A 19,385-nucleotide genomic window follows, 5' to 3' on the forward strand; every position below is an offset into this window, starting at 1 on the left:
TGGTTGTCACAGTGTGGGCAGCTGTCTTAGATACCTATGTGTGGTGGGGGGAAAGACACATGAACAAAGCATTTCTAAACAACAGGCAATGTGCTGTTGCTGGGCATGGAACAAATCCACAACAGCCTGAAGGGAGGCCTTCATTTCTGCCTAAAATATAGAGTCCTCTTGGGCTTATCCTTAAATTTGCTATAGAACCTGTCAAATACCAGGGTCAGTTGACACTGGCCAGGACTTCCTCCTCTACCAAGTCAGGCTCCGCTGAGCCCTCTTCTTGATTAGTCCTCAACCTTGGCCTGGTGAGCCCATTTTACTGAGAATCCCTTCACTCCTGATATCCAACCAAGTTCCCGTTGGTAATTTTCCATCCTCACCCTCACCCTACTGTAGATTCCTAGCTTCCCCTGTTGTTTTTGGAGTTGAGTTCAATCTCTCCTCCATTGCCAATAGTCTTAAATAAAGTCTTCCTTACTGTTTACCTTATGCAATTTTTCTTTGACACAGCTTTTGCTTAGTTGAACTGAGGTAAGAAAGTGGGGCCCCTTTGGACACATCTTCATGATAAAAATGGGAGCAGTGTCATTTGATAAAGTATGAAACTTTTAAGATTGATTAATTCCTTAAAAATAAATCTATCCATGCACGTATAGGAGGATTAGGAGGAACTTAACGGAGGATCATGGGAGAGAAGAAGGGGGGAAATAGTGGGGGAGAGGGAGAGAGGCAAACCATGAAAGACTCTTGAATACAGAGAACAAACTGAGGACTGATGGGTGTGGGGGGAGGAGAGGGGAGATGTGCCTGGAGGAGGGCACTTGTGGGGATGAGCACTGGGTGTTATATGGAAACCAACTTGACAATAAACTATTTGTAAAAAATGAAAAAAAATAAAATAAAATTCTACTGAATTGAAAAAAAATAAATAAATCTATCCAGGGGTGCCTGGGTGGCTCAGTCAGTTAGGCATTCAACTTCAGCTCAGGTCATGATCTTGCAGTTTGTGGGTTTGAGCCCTGCATCAAGCTTTGTGCTGACAGCTCAGAGCCTGGAGCCTGCTTTGGATTCTGTGTCTCCCTCCTTCTCTGCTCCCACTCATGCTGTGTCTCTGTCTCTCTCAAAAATGAATAAACATTTAAAATTTTTTTAATTTAGGGGGCGCCTGGGTGGCTTAGTCGGTTAAGCGTCCGACTTTCGCTTAGGTCATGATCTCGCGGTTCGTGGGTTCGAGCCCCGCATCGGGCTCTGTGCTGACTGCCAGCTCAGAGCCTGGAGCCTGTTTCAGAGTCTGTGACTCCCTCTCTCTCTGACCCTCCCCTGCTCACGCTGTCTCTCTCTCTCTCTTAGAAACGAATAAAACATTAAAAAAAAAGAAAAAAAAAAGAAAACTTTGCCTATTACAGATTTCCTTTCTTAAAAAAATAAATAAATAAATAAAATTTTTTTAATTTAAAAATAAACCTATCTAGTGCCAATGTATTTTCTCCAGCATTTGGGACCAAATGGATGAATGATTGCTCTTAATTTCTAGAGTGGTACTGACCAATCAAGTTCTATATGGTGATAGAAATGTTTTATATCTATGCTGTCTCATATGCTAGCCATGAATCACATTTGACTATTATGCACTTGGAATGTGGCTGGTGTGAATGAGGTAGTAAAACTTTAATGTTATTTCCTTCACTAACATAAATTTAAATTTAAAGAGGCACTAGTGGCTAGTGGATACTATATTGGACAACATAATCATGATAAGTATAAGGAGTTTAGGATATAAGAGAGTAAGAACAGAAGGGGACAAAATCCTTTAATGTGTATAGTGTTTCCTTTATGCACTTTGGGAGCCCAGGGCTACTATGAAGAGTATGATAGAAAATGGACCATATGTCAAGAAACAAAGAAAAAGAATAGAATGGAAGGAAAGAGGAATAGGGAGAGAGAAACAAGGAGGAAGGCCAGTGAACAAGCCTAATTAACCTGCATATATACAACCTGTCTTGCTGACTATTATTCACCTAATGACCTGGGAGCCTTGAACATGTCTCTCCCATAATAAGCACAGAGAACAATTCAGGAACAAAGAACCTCAGATGCCTGCAATCACAGCCACTTTCTGTTTCATAAAGCTTCTAAAATAACCCCTTCAATTACTGAGGTGACAAAGCCTGATTGTTACAAAGAAAATCTCATAGGGGAAAAGGTAGCTTTCTTATTCTCCAGTTAATGCATATTGGGGTTTTCTCCAAGAGCACTTCCCACTAAAACACACACCCCTAGTGTCTGTCATCCAGGCCTCTCACCCAGCTTGGTCCATCCAGGGGTCTGTCCAGAAGTCAACAAGGAAGAACATTGGGGTTCTTCACTCATGAGAACGATGAGACCACTACTGACTTTCAAAACCAGGCCAGAATCACTTCCTGACTCAGACCTGCACAATAACACCCCTTTGCTGAGAATCACCTTCAAAGGTCCAAACTCTGGTATACAAGTTAGCTTTTCCCCAGTCTGCCCCCACCTTTTGTAGATACCAGCAGCAATTGGCTCTCTGGAGGCCTTTCAGGGGGGCCTCTGACCTCTGATCTTTCCTTTCACACACACCCACAGCAATTTCTCAGCCTAGAGTCCTGGGAGAAGGTCTGTGAGTTTCCAGAAACATATGGGAAATCTACTGTGTTTTCTGAGGAGCCTATGGGAAGCTTAAACTAGCCTTCATAAAGGTTAATGATTGACAGTCTCTATTTGACGAAACTTTAGTCATGTGCCTTTGAACGCACATGATGAAGCCCTGACTTTGGGACTTCTGTGTTCACCTCTGCATTGTCCAGTTTTAGCAAAAATACTGGTAGGTTAACTTAGTCAGAATCTCCATTCTCCATATCTGATCACACTCAATATCTGATCAGGTTCCTCATTCCCCACCATCCCCTAATTGATGTCTGATCACTCTGGCCTGCCTTCAGCAAGAATCCAGTGAGGTCAGTTTGGCCAGAGTCTCCTCTCACCCCTGATGTTTCCTCTTAGTAGTTTCTCATCCACTACCCCCCACTCTGTTCCTTAGCTTTAAAGTCCCAATTTTCAAATTCAATCTCTCTACCTCACTGCAGTGGTCTCTACAACTCTCACTAGGCTTCTGAATAAGTCCAACTTGCCATCCTTAACAAGTGTCACTAAACATATAAGAGCCACTCTGCAGCACCCCTACCATCTCACACAGCTCTCTTGATCCCTTTCACTTCTCTTTCTCTCTTCACCCAAATATATATGCTGCTCAGAGAACAGGAGAGAGACCTCCCCAGGCACTCTTGCTGCCAAGAAAATCATTTTTGCCTCCTAGCCACCAGGATAAGCCTAGGCTCATGCAAGTCCAAGGCAAGGCCTAGTGTACTTGGGCTGCTTTGAAGGAAGACTGTGTACCATGCTATAGAATAAGAGTGGCAAAGTACAGTTCTTGGTGGGATGAATAGAGGACTCTTATTTGTTGTTATCTGATTTTATCCTGTTATTATCTTAACTTAATGCTTACTTATGATTTCTACTAACTGCTAAGGTTAGTAAAGAATATAGGAGTTGCCACAGTACAGTAATAACCCAGTTTCTCCAAAATATTTCCCCTTTCCTGTCTGTTTCTCACTGAAGACTATTTCTGGACAGTGTCCAGACTCTCAGTCCAAGATCTTGGGTCAGCCTGAGCAACAGGTTATGATCACCTATAGTGAGGTCTCAAGAAGGGAAGGCAGCATCCATCTCCTAGGGACATTATGAAGCCAGGCTTCACACTTTGCTTTGAGAAGGCTCCAGGAGGAGCTGAGGAAAGCAGGAGGACATCTTAGAGTTTTCTTTAACCCATAGGGATGATATAGAGGTAAGGCATATGAATGAGAAACAAAGCTCATCAAAATCACAGAGCTCTCCAGTTCTCTCACAGGGGTATACATCTTTATTTAAAGCTCAGACACAATTTTAAAGGGGTGAAGCAAATACAAAGACTTAAGTTCTCAGATAGACATCAGAGATAACCTGTCTTGAGAGCAGATACAGATGAGTGCTCTCATTTATTAAAGGGCAGGGATACACCATGCACTACCCACCAGAACCATCTCACGAGTTCACCTGAAGGCCTTAAGTGCCACGTCTTTCTGGAATGTTGCTGGTACCCTGTAGGTGAAGAGTGGCTCAGCTGAGTAAGAGGATGTTCTGGGGTACTCCTCAGAAGAGCTAGAAGAAACAATAATATATGATAGCCTACTGGTGATTGCAAGGAAAACTATCCAATTTCCTAAAATTTCAGTTCACCCAGCTTATCAACTGAAGATACTAGAGAAAAAATCTTTCCATTTAGTTCTATGCATGAATTAATAACTTTTAAAAGACAATAATCAGAAGATAAAAGGTAATAATCAGAAATACTTGAACTGGATGCAGCTGCCTCCTCTTCTCCCTCCTCCTCTGGCTCTCTCTTCCTCTACCACTCTCCTCTTCCACCTGCTTCATCTTCCTTCCCTCTCCTTTCTCCTCCTCCTTGCCCTCTTCTATTCCCCTGCTTGCTTTCCAAGATGCCTCCTCCCCCAGGACCCACAACTAACCCTACTGCTCTAAGTAGGACAGGGAGCTTTAGGGGACTTCATGCTTCAATATCCTAATCCCAATGTCCATTCTAAGAGAGAGTCTGGGCTCTGGACTTCCAGTTTCAGTTGGGATACATAGAGAGCTAGAAACACACCACTCCCACTCTCACAACCAGAAAATAGGGAACAAATGTTAATGACTTATTCTGTCAATAATAAGATAATAATGATGCATCACAAACACTTAACTTGAAATCTAGAGTAAGACAGGTGACCACAGGGAGGAACAGGGTGAAGCATTGCTTCCCTGAGACAGGTGTCACCACCACATACAGAAGCAGGCAAGATTAAATCAGAAAAATTTTAAACAGCTCAAGGTCATGTGTGGGCTAGCATGAGAGTAGGGAGGCCCTGGGAACTACAAAATAGGGGTGTGAGCATCTTCTTACAGGGTTTTGTTCCAGGAACTCTAGCAGGTGCTCACATGGAAGATGGAGAGATTGAGGAGACTTGTGAAGAAGCCTTAATTTCAGGGGGAAACACATCAAATTTGGTAGCCTAAGGGCACCCCAGCAGCTGGGAATGGTGGGTAAGAAGGGAAGGTAGCTCTACCCTTGTCAGAGAAGTAGGAACTTTGCACAGTCTAGCAGACAGCTGGAGAGAAGCTGAGCAATTCCAAGTGTCTGGGATACTAGACGTTACCATGGCAACCACACACTGCAACATAGCCGACCTCTGACTGGATCAGACCCCCAACTAAATCCCACAGTGCTATGGACTGAATCTTATGTCTCACCTGCCAAATTCATATATTGAAGTCCTGACCTCCAGTGTGGCTATATCCAGAGATGGGGCCTCAAAGGAAGTAATTGAAGTTCAGTGAAGTCATAGGGTGGGGCCCTGATCTGAAAGGATTGTGTCCTTATAAGAACAGCCACCAGGGAATGCTCTTTCCCTCCATGTACACACACACACACACACACACACACACACACACACACACAGGAAAGGCGCTGTGAGGACATAGTAGGAAGGCAGCCATCCACCAGCCAAAAAGAGAGCCCTCACCAGAAATCAAATTGGCCAACACCTTGACTTTGGACGTTCAGCCTCCAGAACTATGACTAATAAATGTCTGTTGCTCCCAGGCTGTGGTATTTTGTTAGGGCAGTCTAAGTTGACTAACACACTCTATATCTACTGTCCTATACAACACATCTGGCTTTTAGTGACAAACTATGAGGCCTACAAAAAGGCAAGAGAAAACATAGTATGAAGAAATGAAGCAGTAGTCAAGTCCAGATGACACAGCCAAAGAAAAGAACCAATTAACTTAAAGATAGGTCAGTAGAGAGGCACCTGGGTGGCACAATCAGTTGAATGTCTGACTCCTGATTTTGGCTCAGGTCATGATCTCACAATCATGAGATTAAGCCCTGCATTGGGATCCACACTGAGTGTAAAGCCTGCTTATGATTCTCTCTCCTCTGCCCCTCCCTGCTCACATACGATCTCTAAAAAAAATAAAAAATAAAATAAAAATAAAAATATAGGTCATTAGAAACCACCCAAGCCGAAATGTGAAAGGAAATGGGGACAGGCCACAAATCAGAGTATCCAAGAGCCGAGGGGAGCCAGGGTCTAACTGGATTGTGCCAGTTCACTGTCATCGTCCCCCTAGGGGGAACCTGGCCACCAACCACCCATCACAGTCTCACTAATGCTTCCCTCCTCTTCTGTTCTGGCCTCATGTTTCGTCGCATGTCCTGGAATAAGGGGCACCTGGATGGCTCAATCGGTTAAGCAGCAGACTCTTGATTTCCACTTAGGTCATGGTCTTACAGTTCATGAGACTGAACCCCACATCAGCCTCCATGCTGACAGTGTACAGAGCCTGCTTCTGGTTCTCTCCCCTTCCCCTGCCTATTCCAGCTCTTGCTTACTCTCTCTCTCAAAAAAAAAAAAAAAAAAAGAACTTGAAAAAAAGTTTAATGTCCTAAAGGAACAAAATAATCATGGGAAAAACAGTGATCAACTGTGTTGTGACCTTCAGCAATAGTTGTAATAGTTCTCTGGTGTCTCTGTGAATCTCAACCATGGACAACTATCCTTTGCAGTGTACAGACTGGATACAGTAGCTTTCCAGGGGTGACACAGCCAACAACTGCCAGAATTTTCCTTGATCTGGATACAGGCTGAATAAAATCTGTAACAATCAGAAACATTTAATGATAGATTTATAGCAGAACAATAGGATTTAAATAATTTTGACAAAAGTTGAAAATATGGGTATGATAATGATGTTGATTGATGTATCCAACATTCACCAGCTCACTCTAAATAGTTCTTAGATATTAAAATATAAAATTCTGATTCATTATACTATTTTCCACTATAATGGATCTTGATTATTGATATTTGTTGATTTTAAGGATTAACCACCCAGCCACAAAATTGTCATCAGAGGTAGGTAAACATGGTTTTCCCATACCGGAGGAAAGGGAACACAATCCATGTGGTGGTTAAAATGTGTTTGTGTGATGCTCAGCATAACTCATCGTCAGGGAAATACAAATCAAAACCACACTGAGATACCACCTCACGCCAGTCAGAGTGGCTAAAATGAACAAATCAGGAGACTATAGATGCTGGTGAGGATGTGGAGAAACGGGCACACTCCTACACTGTTGGTGGGAATGGAAACTGGTGCAGTCTCTCTGGAAAACAGTGTGGAGTTTCCTCAGGAAAATAACAATAGAACTCCCCTATGACCCAGCAATAGCACTGCTAGGAATTTACTCAAGGGATACAGGAGTGCTGATGCATAGGGGCACATGTACTCCAATGTTCATAGCAGCACTTTCAACAATAGCCAAATCATGGAAAGAGCCTAAGTGTCAATCAGCTGATGAATGGATCAAGATGTGGTTTATCTATACAACGGAATACTACATGGCAATGAGAAAGAATGATATCTGGCCATGTGTAGCTACATGGATGGAACTCTGCGGTGTTATGCTGAGCGAAATAAGTCAGGCAGAGAAAGAGAGATGCCATATGTTTTCACTTATAAGTGGAACAGAAGAAACTTAACAGAGGACCATGGGGGAGGAGAAGGAGGAAAATAGTTGGGGAGAGGGAGGAAGGCAAACCATGAGAGACTCTTGAATGCTGAGAACAAACTGAGGACTGCTGGGGGTGGGAGTGAGGGGAAGAGGGGTCATGGGCATGGAGGAGGGCATTTGTTCGGATGAGCACTGGGTGTTATATAGAAACCAACTTGACAATAAACTATAAAAATTTAAAATTTTTTTAAATTTTAAAAAAGTATGTTTTTGTGGAATTTTCAGAGCATGTTATACCTCATTAGAAAGTACACTGAAGTGATCATAAGATGACATGCTACAGAAATTCAAAACAAATTTCTCAGATCACCAAAACTTCATCTCACAGAAGAAGGCTGAAGACTAGACAATGTACTCAGGTCAAACTTCAGGAAATCAGGGGAGATTTGGCGTACCCTATCTCTTCCTTGGAAACCCCACTGCCCTCCCCAGCATGCTTTGATAAACAGCTGGAGATTCAGAACCACACAATTATGTGAATAGAAAGTAAAGAGGTAAACTGGTAGCCAAAAAAGTAAAATCATGACGTTTTCAGAGTTCAATGTATTGTTTCTTGTTTCATGCATATATTTCCTTTCTCTGGGCCAATGCTCCCCTCCCTATGGGTTCTTAAACAGTTGCAGGTATTCAATTAGCTAGTATTGGCTTCATGCATCACCCTTGCTGCTCAAGATGCAACATTGCCCTCTGTATGTCACATTGAGAAGACTCTTCTCATGCACAATCCTGCACACATACACAGATCCGCAATACTCACGCACAAAGATACAGATAATGAAAACCACGTATTCACAGACACATGTGGTCATGTGCAGTTTCCAGTCATGTACCATTCAGCATGAGTCTTAACCACAGGCTGCCTACATAGAAGAGCCATGCCACACACATCCTGGAGTCCACATTGCACAGTCATGAAAATACCATTTACAAATTCTATCCTTGCTCACGATATCACATGCTATCACAGCAGCATTCACCAACCACCCAGTGGAGTCTCCCAACAATGGTGCATACAAACCATCTTATGCCAATGCTGAAAATTGATATACTCCCAGAATTAAGGCCCCAAGCACAGACATGATCTCAAAATCATCACAGACCACAAATGACCTACATGTCCCACACTGGCATATAGACACACAAACACACAGCTAGACACAGAGGACCTCACACCCGCATGTACACACACACACCCAGGCATATACACACACATATGTACACTACAGATATGCACACCTGGGCACAAAGAATCTTACACTCATTCAGCAAAAAATTTTGAGCACCTGCAATGTGATTCCAGCTAGTACCACATCAGGATACACACCACATAAAGAGAGCTGACTCCTCATATCAGAGTGCACATTCAGGTCACCTCCAGAACCATGGCTCTACCGACCTCCCTGGGAATGCATGGGCAAGTGGAATTGAAGAACCCTCCAGGAAAAGGGCAAATAGGGACCTTCAGTCCCTCACAAACAGGGCAGCCCAGTTAAATAGAGGCCTAGAGCACCATCTCAAAGGGACACAAAACATTCTTGTGGCCACCCATGGTTCTAGACATGTTCCAATACAAATAGTTTTACTACATGTGGTTGAAAAAAGAATTGGTACACCACTTTGAGGTGGAAAGTTAGACCCAGGAAGCAAGCTAACTGCCTTCTACAGAGCAAAGCCAAGTCCCAAGGTCTTCTGTTGCATCACATGTGGATCACAGTAGGTGAGCATTGCTAAAGGGAGGCCTCCCTCACCAACTTCAGCCCACTATCCCAGTATCTCCTCCAAAGAAAGTGTGAGCCCCATACCTCAGGTGTCTTGCTACCCAGCCCATGACACCCACGGGCTGTGATAACCCATCAGAGTACTCACAGAGCACACCACCACAAAGACAAACAGGCTTGCGACCTTCAGCCACTGTATACAGCGCCTGTAAGAGAAAAAGTAGGCCCCACGTCACACCAAAAGAGTCCTATTTGCTTCTTTCCAGACTGCCAAACCTCAGACATCTCTCTGAAGCTTTCGGTTATACCAATATCAAAGCACATATTGGAAATTATTTCCATAATATGGTATGAAGTAAGACACTGCTGACCTGTAAATATACGGCTTCATGAAAAGCAGCTTGGTGAAAATTATAGTGGAGAGCAAAGTTAACGTCAAGTGCTTGCATATGTTTCTAGCTGGAGATGCTAAAATTCACATTTGGAGGTTCTTTGCTCGCATTTTGAAAGGCTGAGTTTCCTAGAAACAAGCTTTATCTGGGCTCTCAGATTCATATTTATCAATTATATTCACCTAAGTTTTCTGGAAAGAGGGAATGTAGATTTGATCATCAATATAAAATATAAAAACACAGACTGAGGGGCACCTGAGTGGTTTAGTCAGTTAAGTGTCTGACTATTGATTTCAGCTCAGGTTATGATCTCACAGTTTTGTAGGTTTAGCCCCATGTCAGGCTCTGCGATAGCAGTGTGGGGCCTGCGTGGGATCCTCTCTCCTCTCTCTCTGCCCCTCCTCAACTTGTGCTATCACTGCTTCTCTCAAAATAAATAAATAAATGTTTAAAAAGAAAAACCTAAGTCATAACCAAATAATTAAAAAAAAGGAACTGCAGTCCTGTTACTGGTTGTACTAACAGAGTCTTTTAAGAATTTCTTCAGACAAATATCATATGTTTGCACGTATAGGAGGATTAGGAGGAACTTAACTGAGGAATGAGGGGGAGAAGAGGGGGGGAAATGGTGGGGGAAAGGGAGAGAGGCAAACCATGAGAGACTCTTGAATGCTGACAAAAACTGAGGACTGATGGATGTGGGGGGGAGGGGGGATGGGCATGGAGGAGGACACTTGTGGGGATGAGCACTGGGTGTTATGTGGAAACTAATTTGACAATAAACTATTTGTAAAAAAAAAAAAAAAAAAAGAATTTCTTCAGAGATAATTTAATAATCAGGCCATGCTCTTGGGCCTCTCTGAGATCTCCTGACAGTGTCCTGGCTCAGTCACCATTATATCTTTTTACCTGTGGTTCTCAGGGCCTAGGCAAACCTGAGTCTCCCCAACCCTTTGCAGTCCTTCCAGTCCCATCTCTGTTCATATCAGATCCCCAGGTCCACTGGATCCTATCTTCTAATGACACTATCACTGCCCAACCCTGAGGTGTTCTCTCCCACTGGCCGGCTTTCAAGAGTAGGCTCTGGGGTATTTGTACTCTGTCCCTGTATGTAGAATTGTGCTGGTACATAGCCTGTGCTTGCCACATGTTTGTAGAATGCAAAAAGTCTATGAATTTTTTCATTTGCATTCTCTTAGATTTAATGAATAATCATTTCAGACTTCCAAATTCAACAACTCTTTTTTTTTACAGATAGTTTATTGTCAAGTTGGTTTCCATATAACACCCAGTGCTCATCCCCACAAGTGCCCTCCTCCATGCCCATCTCCCCCCTCCCCCCCACACCCATCAGTCCTCAGTTTGTTCTCAGCATTCAAGAGTCTCTCAACAACTCTTTTTTAAATGGATAGCAAAACTGGAGATATCACAATCCCAGATGTCAAGATATACTACAAAGCTATAGTAATCAAAACAGCATAGTACTGGCACAAAAAAAGACACATAGATCAATGAAACAGAATGGAGACTCCAGAAATAAACCCACACTCTCATGGTCAATTAATCTGTGACAAAGAAGCAAGATTATACAATAGGGATAAGACAGTCTCGGGGTGCCTGGGTGGCTTAGTTGGTTAAGCGTCCGACTTTTGCTTAGGTCATGATNGGAAAAGAATGAAACTGGACTGCTTTATAACACTATATACAAAAATAAGCTCAAAATGGATTAAAGATCTTAATGTGAACCTGAAACCCTAAAACTCCTAGAAGAGAATATAGGCAGTTATTTCTTTGACATTAGCCATAGCAACATTTTTCTAGATGTGTCTCCTAAGGCAAGTGAAACAGAAGCAAAAATAAACTACTGGGACTACATCAAACTAAAAAGCTTCTGCACAGTGAAGGAAAACACCAACAAAACAAAAAGCAACATACTGAAAGGGAAAAAAACTTAGCTAATGATATATCTGATAAGGGATTAATATCCAAAATATATGAAGAACTTATTTAACTCAACACACACACACACACACACACACACACACACACACACACACAAAATTTTAAAATGGGCAGAGGACCTGAATAGACATTTCTCCAAAGAAGGCATAAAGATGGCCAGCATGCACATGAAAAGATTCTCAATATCATAATCATCAGGGAAATGCAAATCAAAACCACACTGAGATATCATTTTCCACCTGTCAGAATGGCAAAAATCAAAAAGACAAGAAATAAGAAGTGTTGGTAAGGATGTGGAGAGAAAGGAACCCTTGTGCACTATTGGTGGTAATGTAAATTGATGCAGCCATTGTGGAAAACAGTATGGAGATTCCTCAAAAAATTAAAAATAGAAATACCATATGATGCAATAATTTCACTACTGGGTATTTGCCCAAAGAGCACAAAAACATTAATTAAAAAGTTATAGGCACCCTTGTGTTTATTGTAGCATTATTTACAAGAGCCAAGATATGGAAGCAACCCAAGTGTCCTTCAACAGTTGGATGGATGAAGTATATGTGTTGTATGTGTATTTGTATTTTTATTTATATTTACATAGAATAGAATGTTACTCATCCATAAAAAAGACAAGATCTTGCCATCAGTGACAACATGGATGACAACATGGATGGACCTAGAAGATATTAGGCTAAGTGAAATAAGTCAAACAGAGAAAGAGAAATACCATTTGATTTCACTCATATATGAAATCTGAAAAACAAAACAAATGAATAAACAAAAACCAGACTCATGCCTATAAATACAAATGGTTGCCGGGGGTAGGGAGGTAGAGGGATGGGCAAAAGGGGTGAAGGGGAGTAGAAGATACAGTCTTCCAGTTATAGAATGGACAAAACACCGGTATAAAAAGTACAGCATAGGAAATATAGTCAGTGGTATTTTAAGGGTGCTGCATGGTGACAGATGGTAGCTATGCTTATGGTGAGGGTAGGATGTCATAGATGGTTGCTGAAACACTGTGTTGTAGATCTGAAATTAATGTAACATTGTATGTCAACTATATTTAAATTAAAAATAGTAATTAATAAATGGGAATCAAAATACTTCTTTTTTAAAGAAAAAGGCATTAATTTATTCTAAATACAGTTTTTTCTACATAACTGACATATACAGCAGAGCTGACAACCCAAAATATGTTTTACAAGTTTCTTTAATGATCATACATGGTATTTTTTAGACCTGTTAAAAAAGAATGGCACTAAGATTTTTAGTTCAGTGGAAAGCTCAATGCAACTATTCCGTGAATCCTAGAACATAGAACAACTATAGAATGTAAAGTTTAATTTTTCCATGGTGCAGGACAGTTAGAGAATCTCGCATCTTCTGGAGCTGTGAACCAATCAGTTGAGGAAAGATGTTAACAATGTCAGGGCTAACCATCCTGGTAGCCCATGGGGCCAGATCCCTATTCACACACTTTCACACAATTCACATAATTTCATAGCAGATTCTATGGCCAAATATTTGCCATATCTATGCAGACAGCTGAGACCAGTTATCATGAAAAAGCAATACATGACTGGGGAGCATACTAGTAAATGACATCTCAGGTGGTGGATGTGGGGTCACATCACTGCCTACCCACCTTGGCTTACAAGCTGCATGATCCTGGGCAAAATCCTTAATCTCTCTTAACTTCCTTCCTTCACCTACCTCTCAAGTTTGCTGGGAGGGTCAATAGGACAATTGAGAATGGGCCTCTCCAGGAACAGACAAGGTGCACTTTGGACATATAGATAGGTACACTTCTAATCAGTCCTTCAAACAGTTTCAGAAAAGACAGTTCCCCTAATATAGACAAATAATGACACTAGTATCTGACAGCTACATAGTAGACAGTATCTCACCTAACAATGAGCTTTCCCACAGACCATCTTAGCAGAGGCCCACACACGGCTGAATAGTAAAGGAGACAAGGTGTAAAGCGGACAGTTGCACAGAGGTATCTGGCTCTACTGGTCCCTCAGCTACCTCAGAGCATATCTGGAATGAGAACCTGGTGATCTTGGTCCTCAGGCCCTGAAGATGCCACTTTCAAACATGTTGCTCTCAACAGAAGCTTTCCTTTAAATAAATGTACCTATGGAAGCCCAGCAGACAAAACAGGGAGAGTAAAAGTGCTCCTGCAATGGCTGGAGCCTCAGCTCTACCACACACATGCACACCTAAGACCTCCTACAGATAATACAAGCACAGCCTTTTACCACTACTACCACCAACTTCTTTCCTCACACATGTGCAGTCTCAGATTCCCAGCTCACACCGGCCCAACAACAGTTTCCTGAAGGATGTGCCCAACCTTTTTAATAACATGCTTTATCACTAACTTCAAGGGATCATATCAGCTTTTAAAACACCATGAAGACTGCTGAAGTGAACTAATTCCATCTGCAAACCTCATGGTCATGAAGACCTCTGAAACACAAACAGGAAGGAGTGTAGGATGTTAGTCATTTAGGTTTGTAATTGGTCTGTCTTATACCCTCACAAATCCATACTGATTAGCAGTGTCACCTTACATTTCTTCCAGGGCCTGGAGAAAAAATAAATAATCTTCCAGAAAAAGTACGATCTGGACAAATATGAAAACTCTTTCCCATCATCTTCACTCTGTCACTTGGAAAGGATGTAGTGAGGGTGAGACACCCTTCACCACAGCCCAGTCCCAGATAAGTGGGATGCTCTGTACAACCATCACCTTGTGCCAGTGCTAGCACTCCCAATCTCCCTACCTCAGCTTTGAAAGATGAGACCTGATGTGAGCACTGTCCAGAAGCTCCCCTTTCTCATGGGAGGCAGATCCAGAGGAGCCAGCCAAGTCTTTGCTCAGCAGGGATCCTCCTTCCCAGTCAGCTGAGCTGTTCCCCCAAGAATCGTCAGCAGTGATAAACTCTGGATGACAAAAAGGCATGCCCCATGACCTAGAAAGCAAAGCTTTGTGGTTATTTTCACAGAAATAGTAGCGTCTCCAAAACAAGATTTCATTTCAGTGGTGAGTGTGAAATGTGAAATCAATTCGTTTTTAAAAGGACCACAGACATTTTAGTGCTGTCAAACTGGTAGGAATGAGTCTTTCATGACATCATAGGACACTTACCTTAAGGAAAATAATTTGGGATCATTCAGGTCTTCAAAATGAATTGTGGATTTTCAAGAAACATCAGTTTGTTCTGACTTTGGAACTTCACAATAAATCTATTTCAGTATTTGCTTTCTCTTTGATAGTGCTGGAATTCTCAATATCTAGTTGTTATACTTGTCCTGACGTGGAGTGAGTGGTGTAAGCCTTTCCTCCTTTGTGTAATTCTCTTTCTACAGTAGAGCTATAGGGAAGATGGTCTACCTGGCTTTTCCACCCAGCCTGTACATGAGCATGAGCAGGAATGAACATTAGTGCTGGACTAGATGGGACCAAGGATGGAGCCTATATCTAGAAGTATGATTCAAGAGAAGTCACAAATTTTTCTCAAAATTACATGTAGATACATCCATTGACTTTTAGTTAAATCTTTGGGCTTCTGAACAACCCATTCAGTACAGATGCACTTGAGTCTAGTGAGGTTGCATCAAAGCCCAGTGTTTTCATGTATTGCCTGGAATACTAACTGGATCACAATATTGACATAAAAATCCATGAACTTAGAAACAAATGATGCCTCTCAAGCCCAGCTAGCTCTACAGAACATTGTGATTCTCCTGAATACCTGTAATTGCCTTTAAACTGGTTCACATGAAAAAGGTAGTTTTATTCATAAAAAGAAGCCCAAAGATGCAAATTAGGCTGCATGAATCCAATATGTAAGAATAACAAATGATTCTGTCAGTGCTACAAACTAATCAATACTAAAAATAAAGAGTTTTGTGACCAGGAAATACTCTTGAGTGAGGAATAATATCACAACCTCCACCACCACCACGAGCTGGTGAACAAATACAACTGTAACCAAAATTGGAACTAAGGAAACTTATTTTAGAAGTGGCAACAAGACAGCTAATGTCAGTGTTTCTAGAACAATGCTGTGCAATAGAACTTTCTGTGGTGGATTGGAGTGCTCTCTGCCCTATCCAGTATGGTAGTCACAGATGTGCATTGGACACTGGCAGTGTGTAACTGAAGACCTGAATTTTTTAATTTTAACTTTAATTAATTTGACTTTGAATAACATCTTTGCCAAGTGGCAACTATACTGGTCAGTGCAGATGCAGAGTATGCTCCTACCCTTGTACCATCAGCTGCACATTCCAGCTTTCAAAACCATGAAAAAAGGGAAATGGTATAAGCAAACCTGACCCATGTTCTGCTCCTCTGAAGTGGTTTTTGTGGCATGAGGCACAGCTTGGTATCCCAGAGGATGTTTCTGGGCTCCATATGCTAAGGACAAATGCCTAAACATTATGTTTCTACAATGAAACATGGGTTCAAAAAAAAAAAAAAAACCTTAATGGTTTACCAAGTAATTCAAAGGAAAGCATCAAGGGAATCAATGTATGAAGTGTTTCAAAGTTATTTATTAGGAGAAATGGAGAAAATTAAGTTATCTTCCTGGTTTCAGGGGTTGTACTGGACATTGGGATGTGAGATGAAGACGCAGGCTGGTAGGCATAACCATGGAACATACAGGCATGTTGTGAAGTATAGGCATGAATGTAATGTTTGAGAGCACAGAAGAAGCATTGATCCTTGAGAAGAGTTTGGGGGGGGCAATGTTTCATAAAAGAGTTGACATTTGAGCCCCATTTGACATCTTCCTTGCCCACCAGTTGAGAGCCCTGGCATGGTAAAACAGCCCATCAGAACTGTGTACATCATGAATGTGCACATGTATTATTTAAGAATTAGAGGGTTATGGGGCGCCTGGGTGGCTTAGTCGGTTAAGTGTCCGACTTCCGCTTGGGTCAGGATCTCGCAGTTCGTGGGTTCGAGCCCCGCGTCAGGCTCTGTGCTGACTGCCAGCTCAGAGCCTGGAGCCTGTTTCAGCCTGTGACTCCCTCTCTCTCTGACCCTCCCCTGCTCACGCTGTCTCTCTCTCTCTCTCCTAAAAATAAATAAAACATTAAAAAAAAAAAGAATTAGAGGGTTATACTCAAGGTTTTTAGGAAATTCATAAGCCACAGAATACAACTACTAGAATCATGAATATAGACTACATTGAATTGACAAAGACCTGGCAGAGACCAAACAATATGTCAGGCAAAAATTAATATCTTAGGAGGAAATTCTCCAGCATAAGTGACAAGGGCAATCCTCAGGGATTTCTTAATTTTAAAAGAAGAGCAGAGGTGGAGGTGGGGAACTCACCCTTTCTCTTGTGAGAAATTTCTCAGCAAAGGTGTGTTTTCTGTAAAGCAGGAGTCTTTTGACCTGGAGTTGGAGAACTGAGGTAAAGAAGAATGAGACCTGAAAGACATAGTGAAGGAAAAGTATCACCAACACAAAGATAATGGAAGTGTTCACTGGTAATTAGAAGCTACATCCAAGAACATGCCTGTGATTCAGTAATAAATCTTACATAAGTTATACCTGAATTGCAAAAAGCAGGAGTTTTAGGAGAGACAGTTAGAAACAACTCTTCTTCCCAGCATAAACCAGTTTGAAAATGCAAAGCAGAAACTCACATAGGAAACCAGATGCTGTGGGACTGATACTTTTAGGCTTACTTTAGCATTAACAGTAGATTCCAGCCACCTTTGCCATTCCATACAGAGCTTATCATGGAGAAAACCATTCAGAATCTGATGGCCTCTTCTATACTTAGAAAATTCTACTTACTAAAATCACAGTGTTTAAACATCACACATTAAAAATATCTTAATGGTTTTCAATCAAATTCCAAGAAGGAGAAGTAAAGGCCCACGGGGTCAAAATGAAATGATAAAATGGCAGGGAGGGGTCTCTCAGAGGTATGCAAGCCACAAGTAATGCAAAGCAAAGGTTCACACTGTGTGAGACTCCCTTCCACTGTGATGGCCTGTACTAGAAGAAGAGCCACCATAAACTTATCCAAATCAGGAGCTTTTGAGATGGAAAGAATTGCATAGGCACAACAGAGCCCATAAGCTGCAGAAATCATTTTCATTCCTAACTGCTGGAAATATGGTATTTTATACACTAGTACATTGTCTTTCCTAAAGTAAGCCAAGCCACACAGAGCTGTGGTGGATGCCATGAAACACTCACCCGGGGAAATAACAGTACTTCAGATCATAAATGCAGAGCCAAACCAAGAAAAATAGTTCTACCCCCTTTCTCTCTCTCATTCAAGCATCCACCTGTGACACAGACACTAAGACTAGGTCTCTTGAAAATATGAAACCAAGGCCCCGAGCTGTGTCTAACAATATGCACCACTCCACGCTGAAGTCAGAAAAGAAGTCTGTCTTGGGCCACCTAGTGTCCTCTGAATGCCACCTCTGGGCAGCCCTGGGCACTTTTAATGGGAAACACAGATGACTGGGGACACTGTCTGGAAGGGCTGTAACAGACAAGGAGCAAAGCATGGCAGAGAACAAGGTATAGAATAGATGCCCCAACTAGCAGAGAGGAGAGCAACAAAATAAAAGATTAATCCCTCTTGAGGGATTTAATAATTAGTGTACTTTAGCTGTTCAAACTGACTTATACAATTAGTTGGGCTTTTAAATTTTTCATGTCTCATAACCATAAATGAAGAAGGGTTCCAGGTGCATTTACATAAATGTCTCAGTGAGTCAACCAATATCCAGTGTTTTCTGTTACTCCCTAGGATTGTTTGTTACATAGCACTTCTGGAAGAGGTGACTGTTACAGTGAACTCATTCACACTATTTTCTCACTCTGAGCTTCCATTTTCTTAGCTGTATAATGTGGATTAAAAGAAAAAAGCTCACTAAAGTAAGTCACACTAAATTGGACATATAAAGGTAAAACACAGGGTTTGGCTATTGACTCAATTATTTCTATTACACTCAGCCTCTTATGAATGACTGCCATGTTATTTAATCTTGTTTTATCTGGTACCTTAAGGGGTACCTAGTTCAGTGTAAGTGCTTAAATACTTAATAATGAATTAGTTAAATCCTGGTAATCGTAGCTTATTTACATGAGACGGCTTTTTGACTCTGTGAAACAGTTTTCTAAAGCATTAAATCAATAATGAGTTCAGAATCAGCACTGACCCTCTGAAGAGCACAGAGTCCTCAAGAGCGTGGAGGTGCTATTGCTTCTTGGAAAAGTACTACCCACAGGCTCTCAGCACAGCTTACAGTGCAATGCTGAGAATTTACCTTGTGGTCATCTCGGAGGAAAATCAGAAGTGAGGAAATATCAAAAGTATATTTTATTTTCTCTGAGGTAAGCACATCTGGCTGATTTCATTATTTAACATTCTAGTGCACTTTGTGTACTCACAGTATCTTATAACTGTAGTTAAGCATACAGAGTAGTTTCTAAGCTTTTTAATATTGAGTTATGATTCTAAAGAGCCAAAAATAAAATGTTTTGCTAGTAAATTCCCAAAAAAGACTTCAGTCTACTCCAAATTTAAAACTTAATTTCACACTGTCCACATATTACTTTCCATTGTT

The 19,385-nt window shown here is 41.5% G+C and overlaps 1 protein-coding gene across 1 annotated transcript in view; it reads right to left on the minus strand.

Moving 5' to 3' along the window:
- The window catches only part of OCA2 (OCA2 melanosomal transmembrane protein), a 354,024-nt gene that overhangs the window by 227,155 nt on the left and 107,484 nt on the right, over positions 1-19,385 (minus strand). Inside the window, exons 3-6 of the mRNA XM_077774607.1 lie at positions 17,122-17,220; positions 14,555-14,743; positions 9,554-9,611; positions 6,696-6,768 (exon numbers count right to left, since the gene is read on the minus strand). Coding sequence (XP_077630733.1) covers positions 6,696-6,768; positions 9,554-9,611; positions 14,555-14,743; positions 17,122-17,220 — 419 coding nt within the window. The remainder of the gene's footprint in view (positions 1-6,695; positions 6,769-9,553; positions 9,612-14,554; positions 14,744-17,121; positions 17,221-19,385) is intronic.

Source organism: Crocuta crocuta, unplaced genomic scaffold, assembly GCF_008692635.1.
Source record: "Crocuta crocuta isolate KB4526 unplaced genomic scaffold, BGI_CrCroc_1.0 scaffold469, whole genome shotgun sequence".
Taxonomy (NCBI): Eukaryota; Metazoa; Chordata; class Mammalia; order Carnivora; family Hyaenidae; genus Crocuta; species Crocuta crocuta.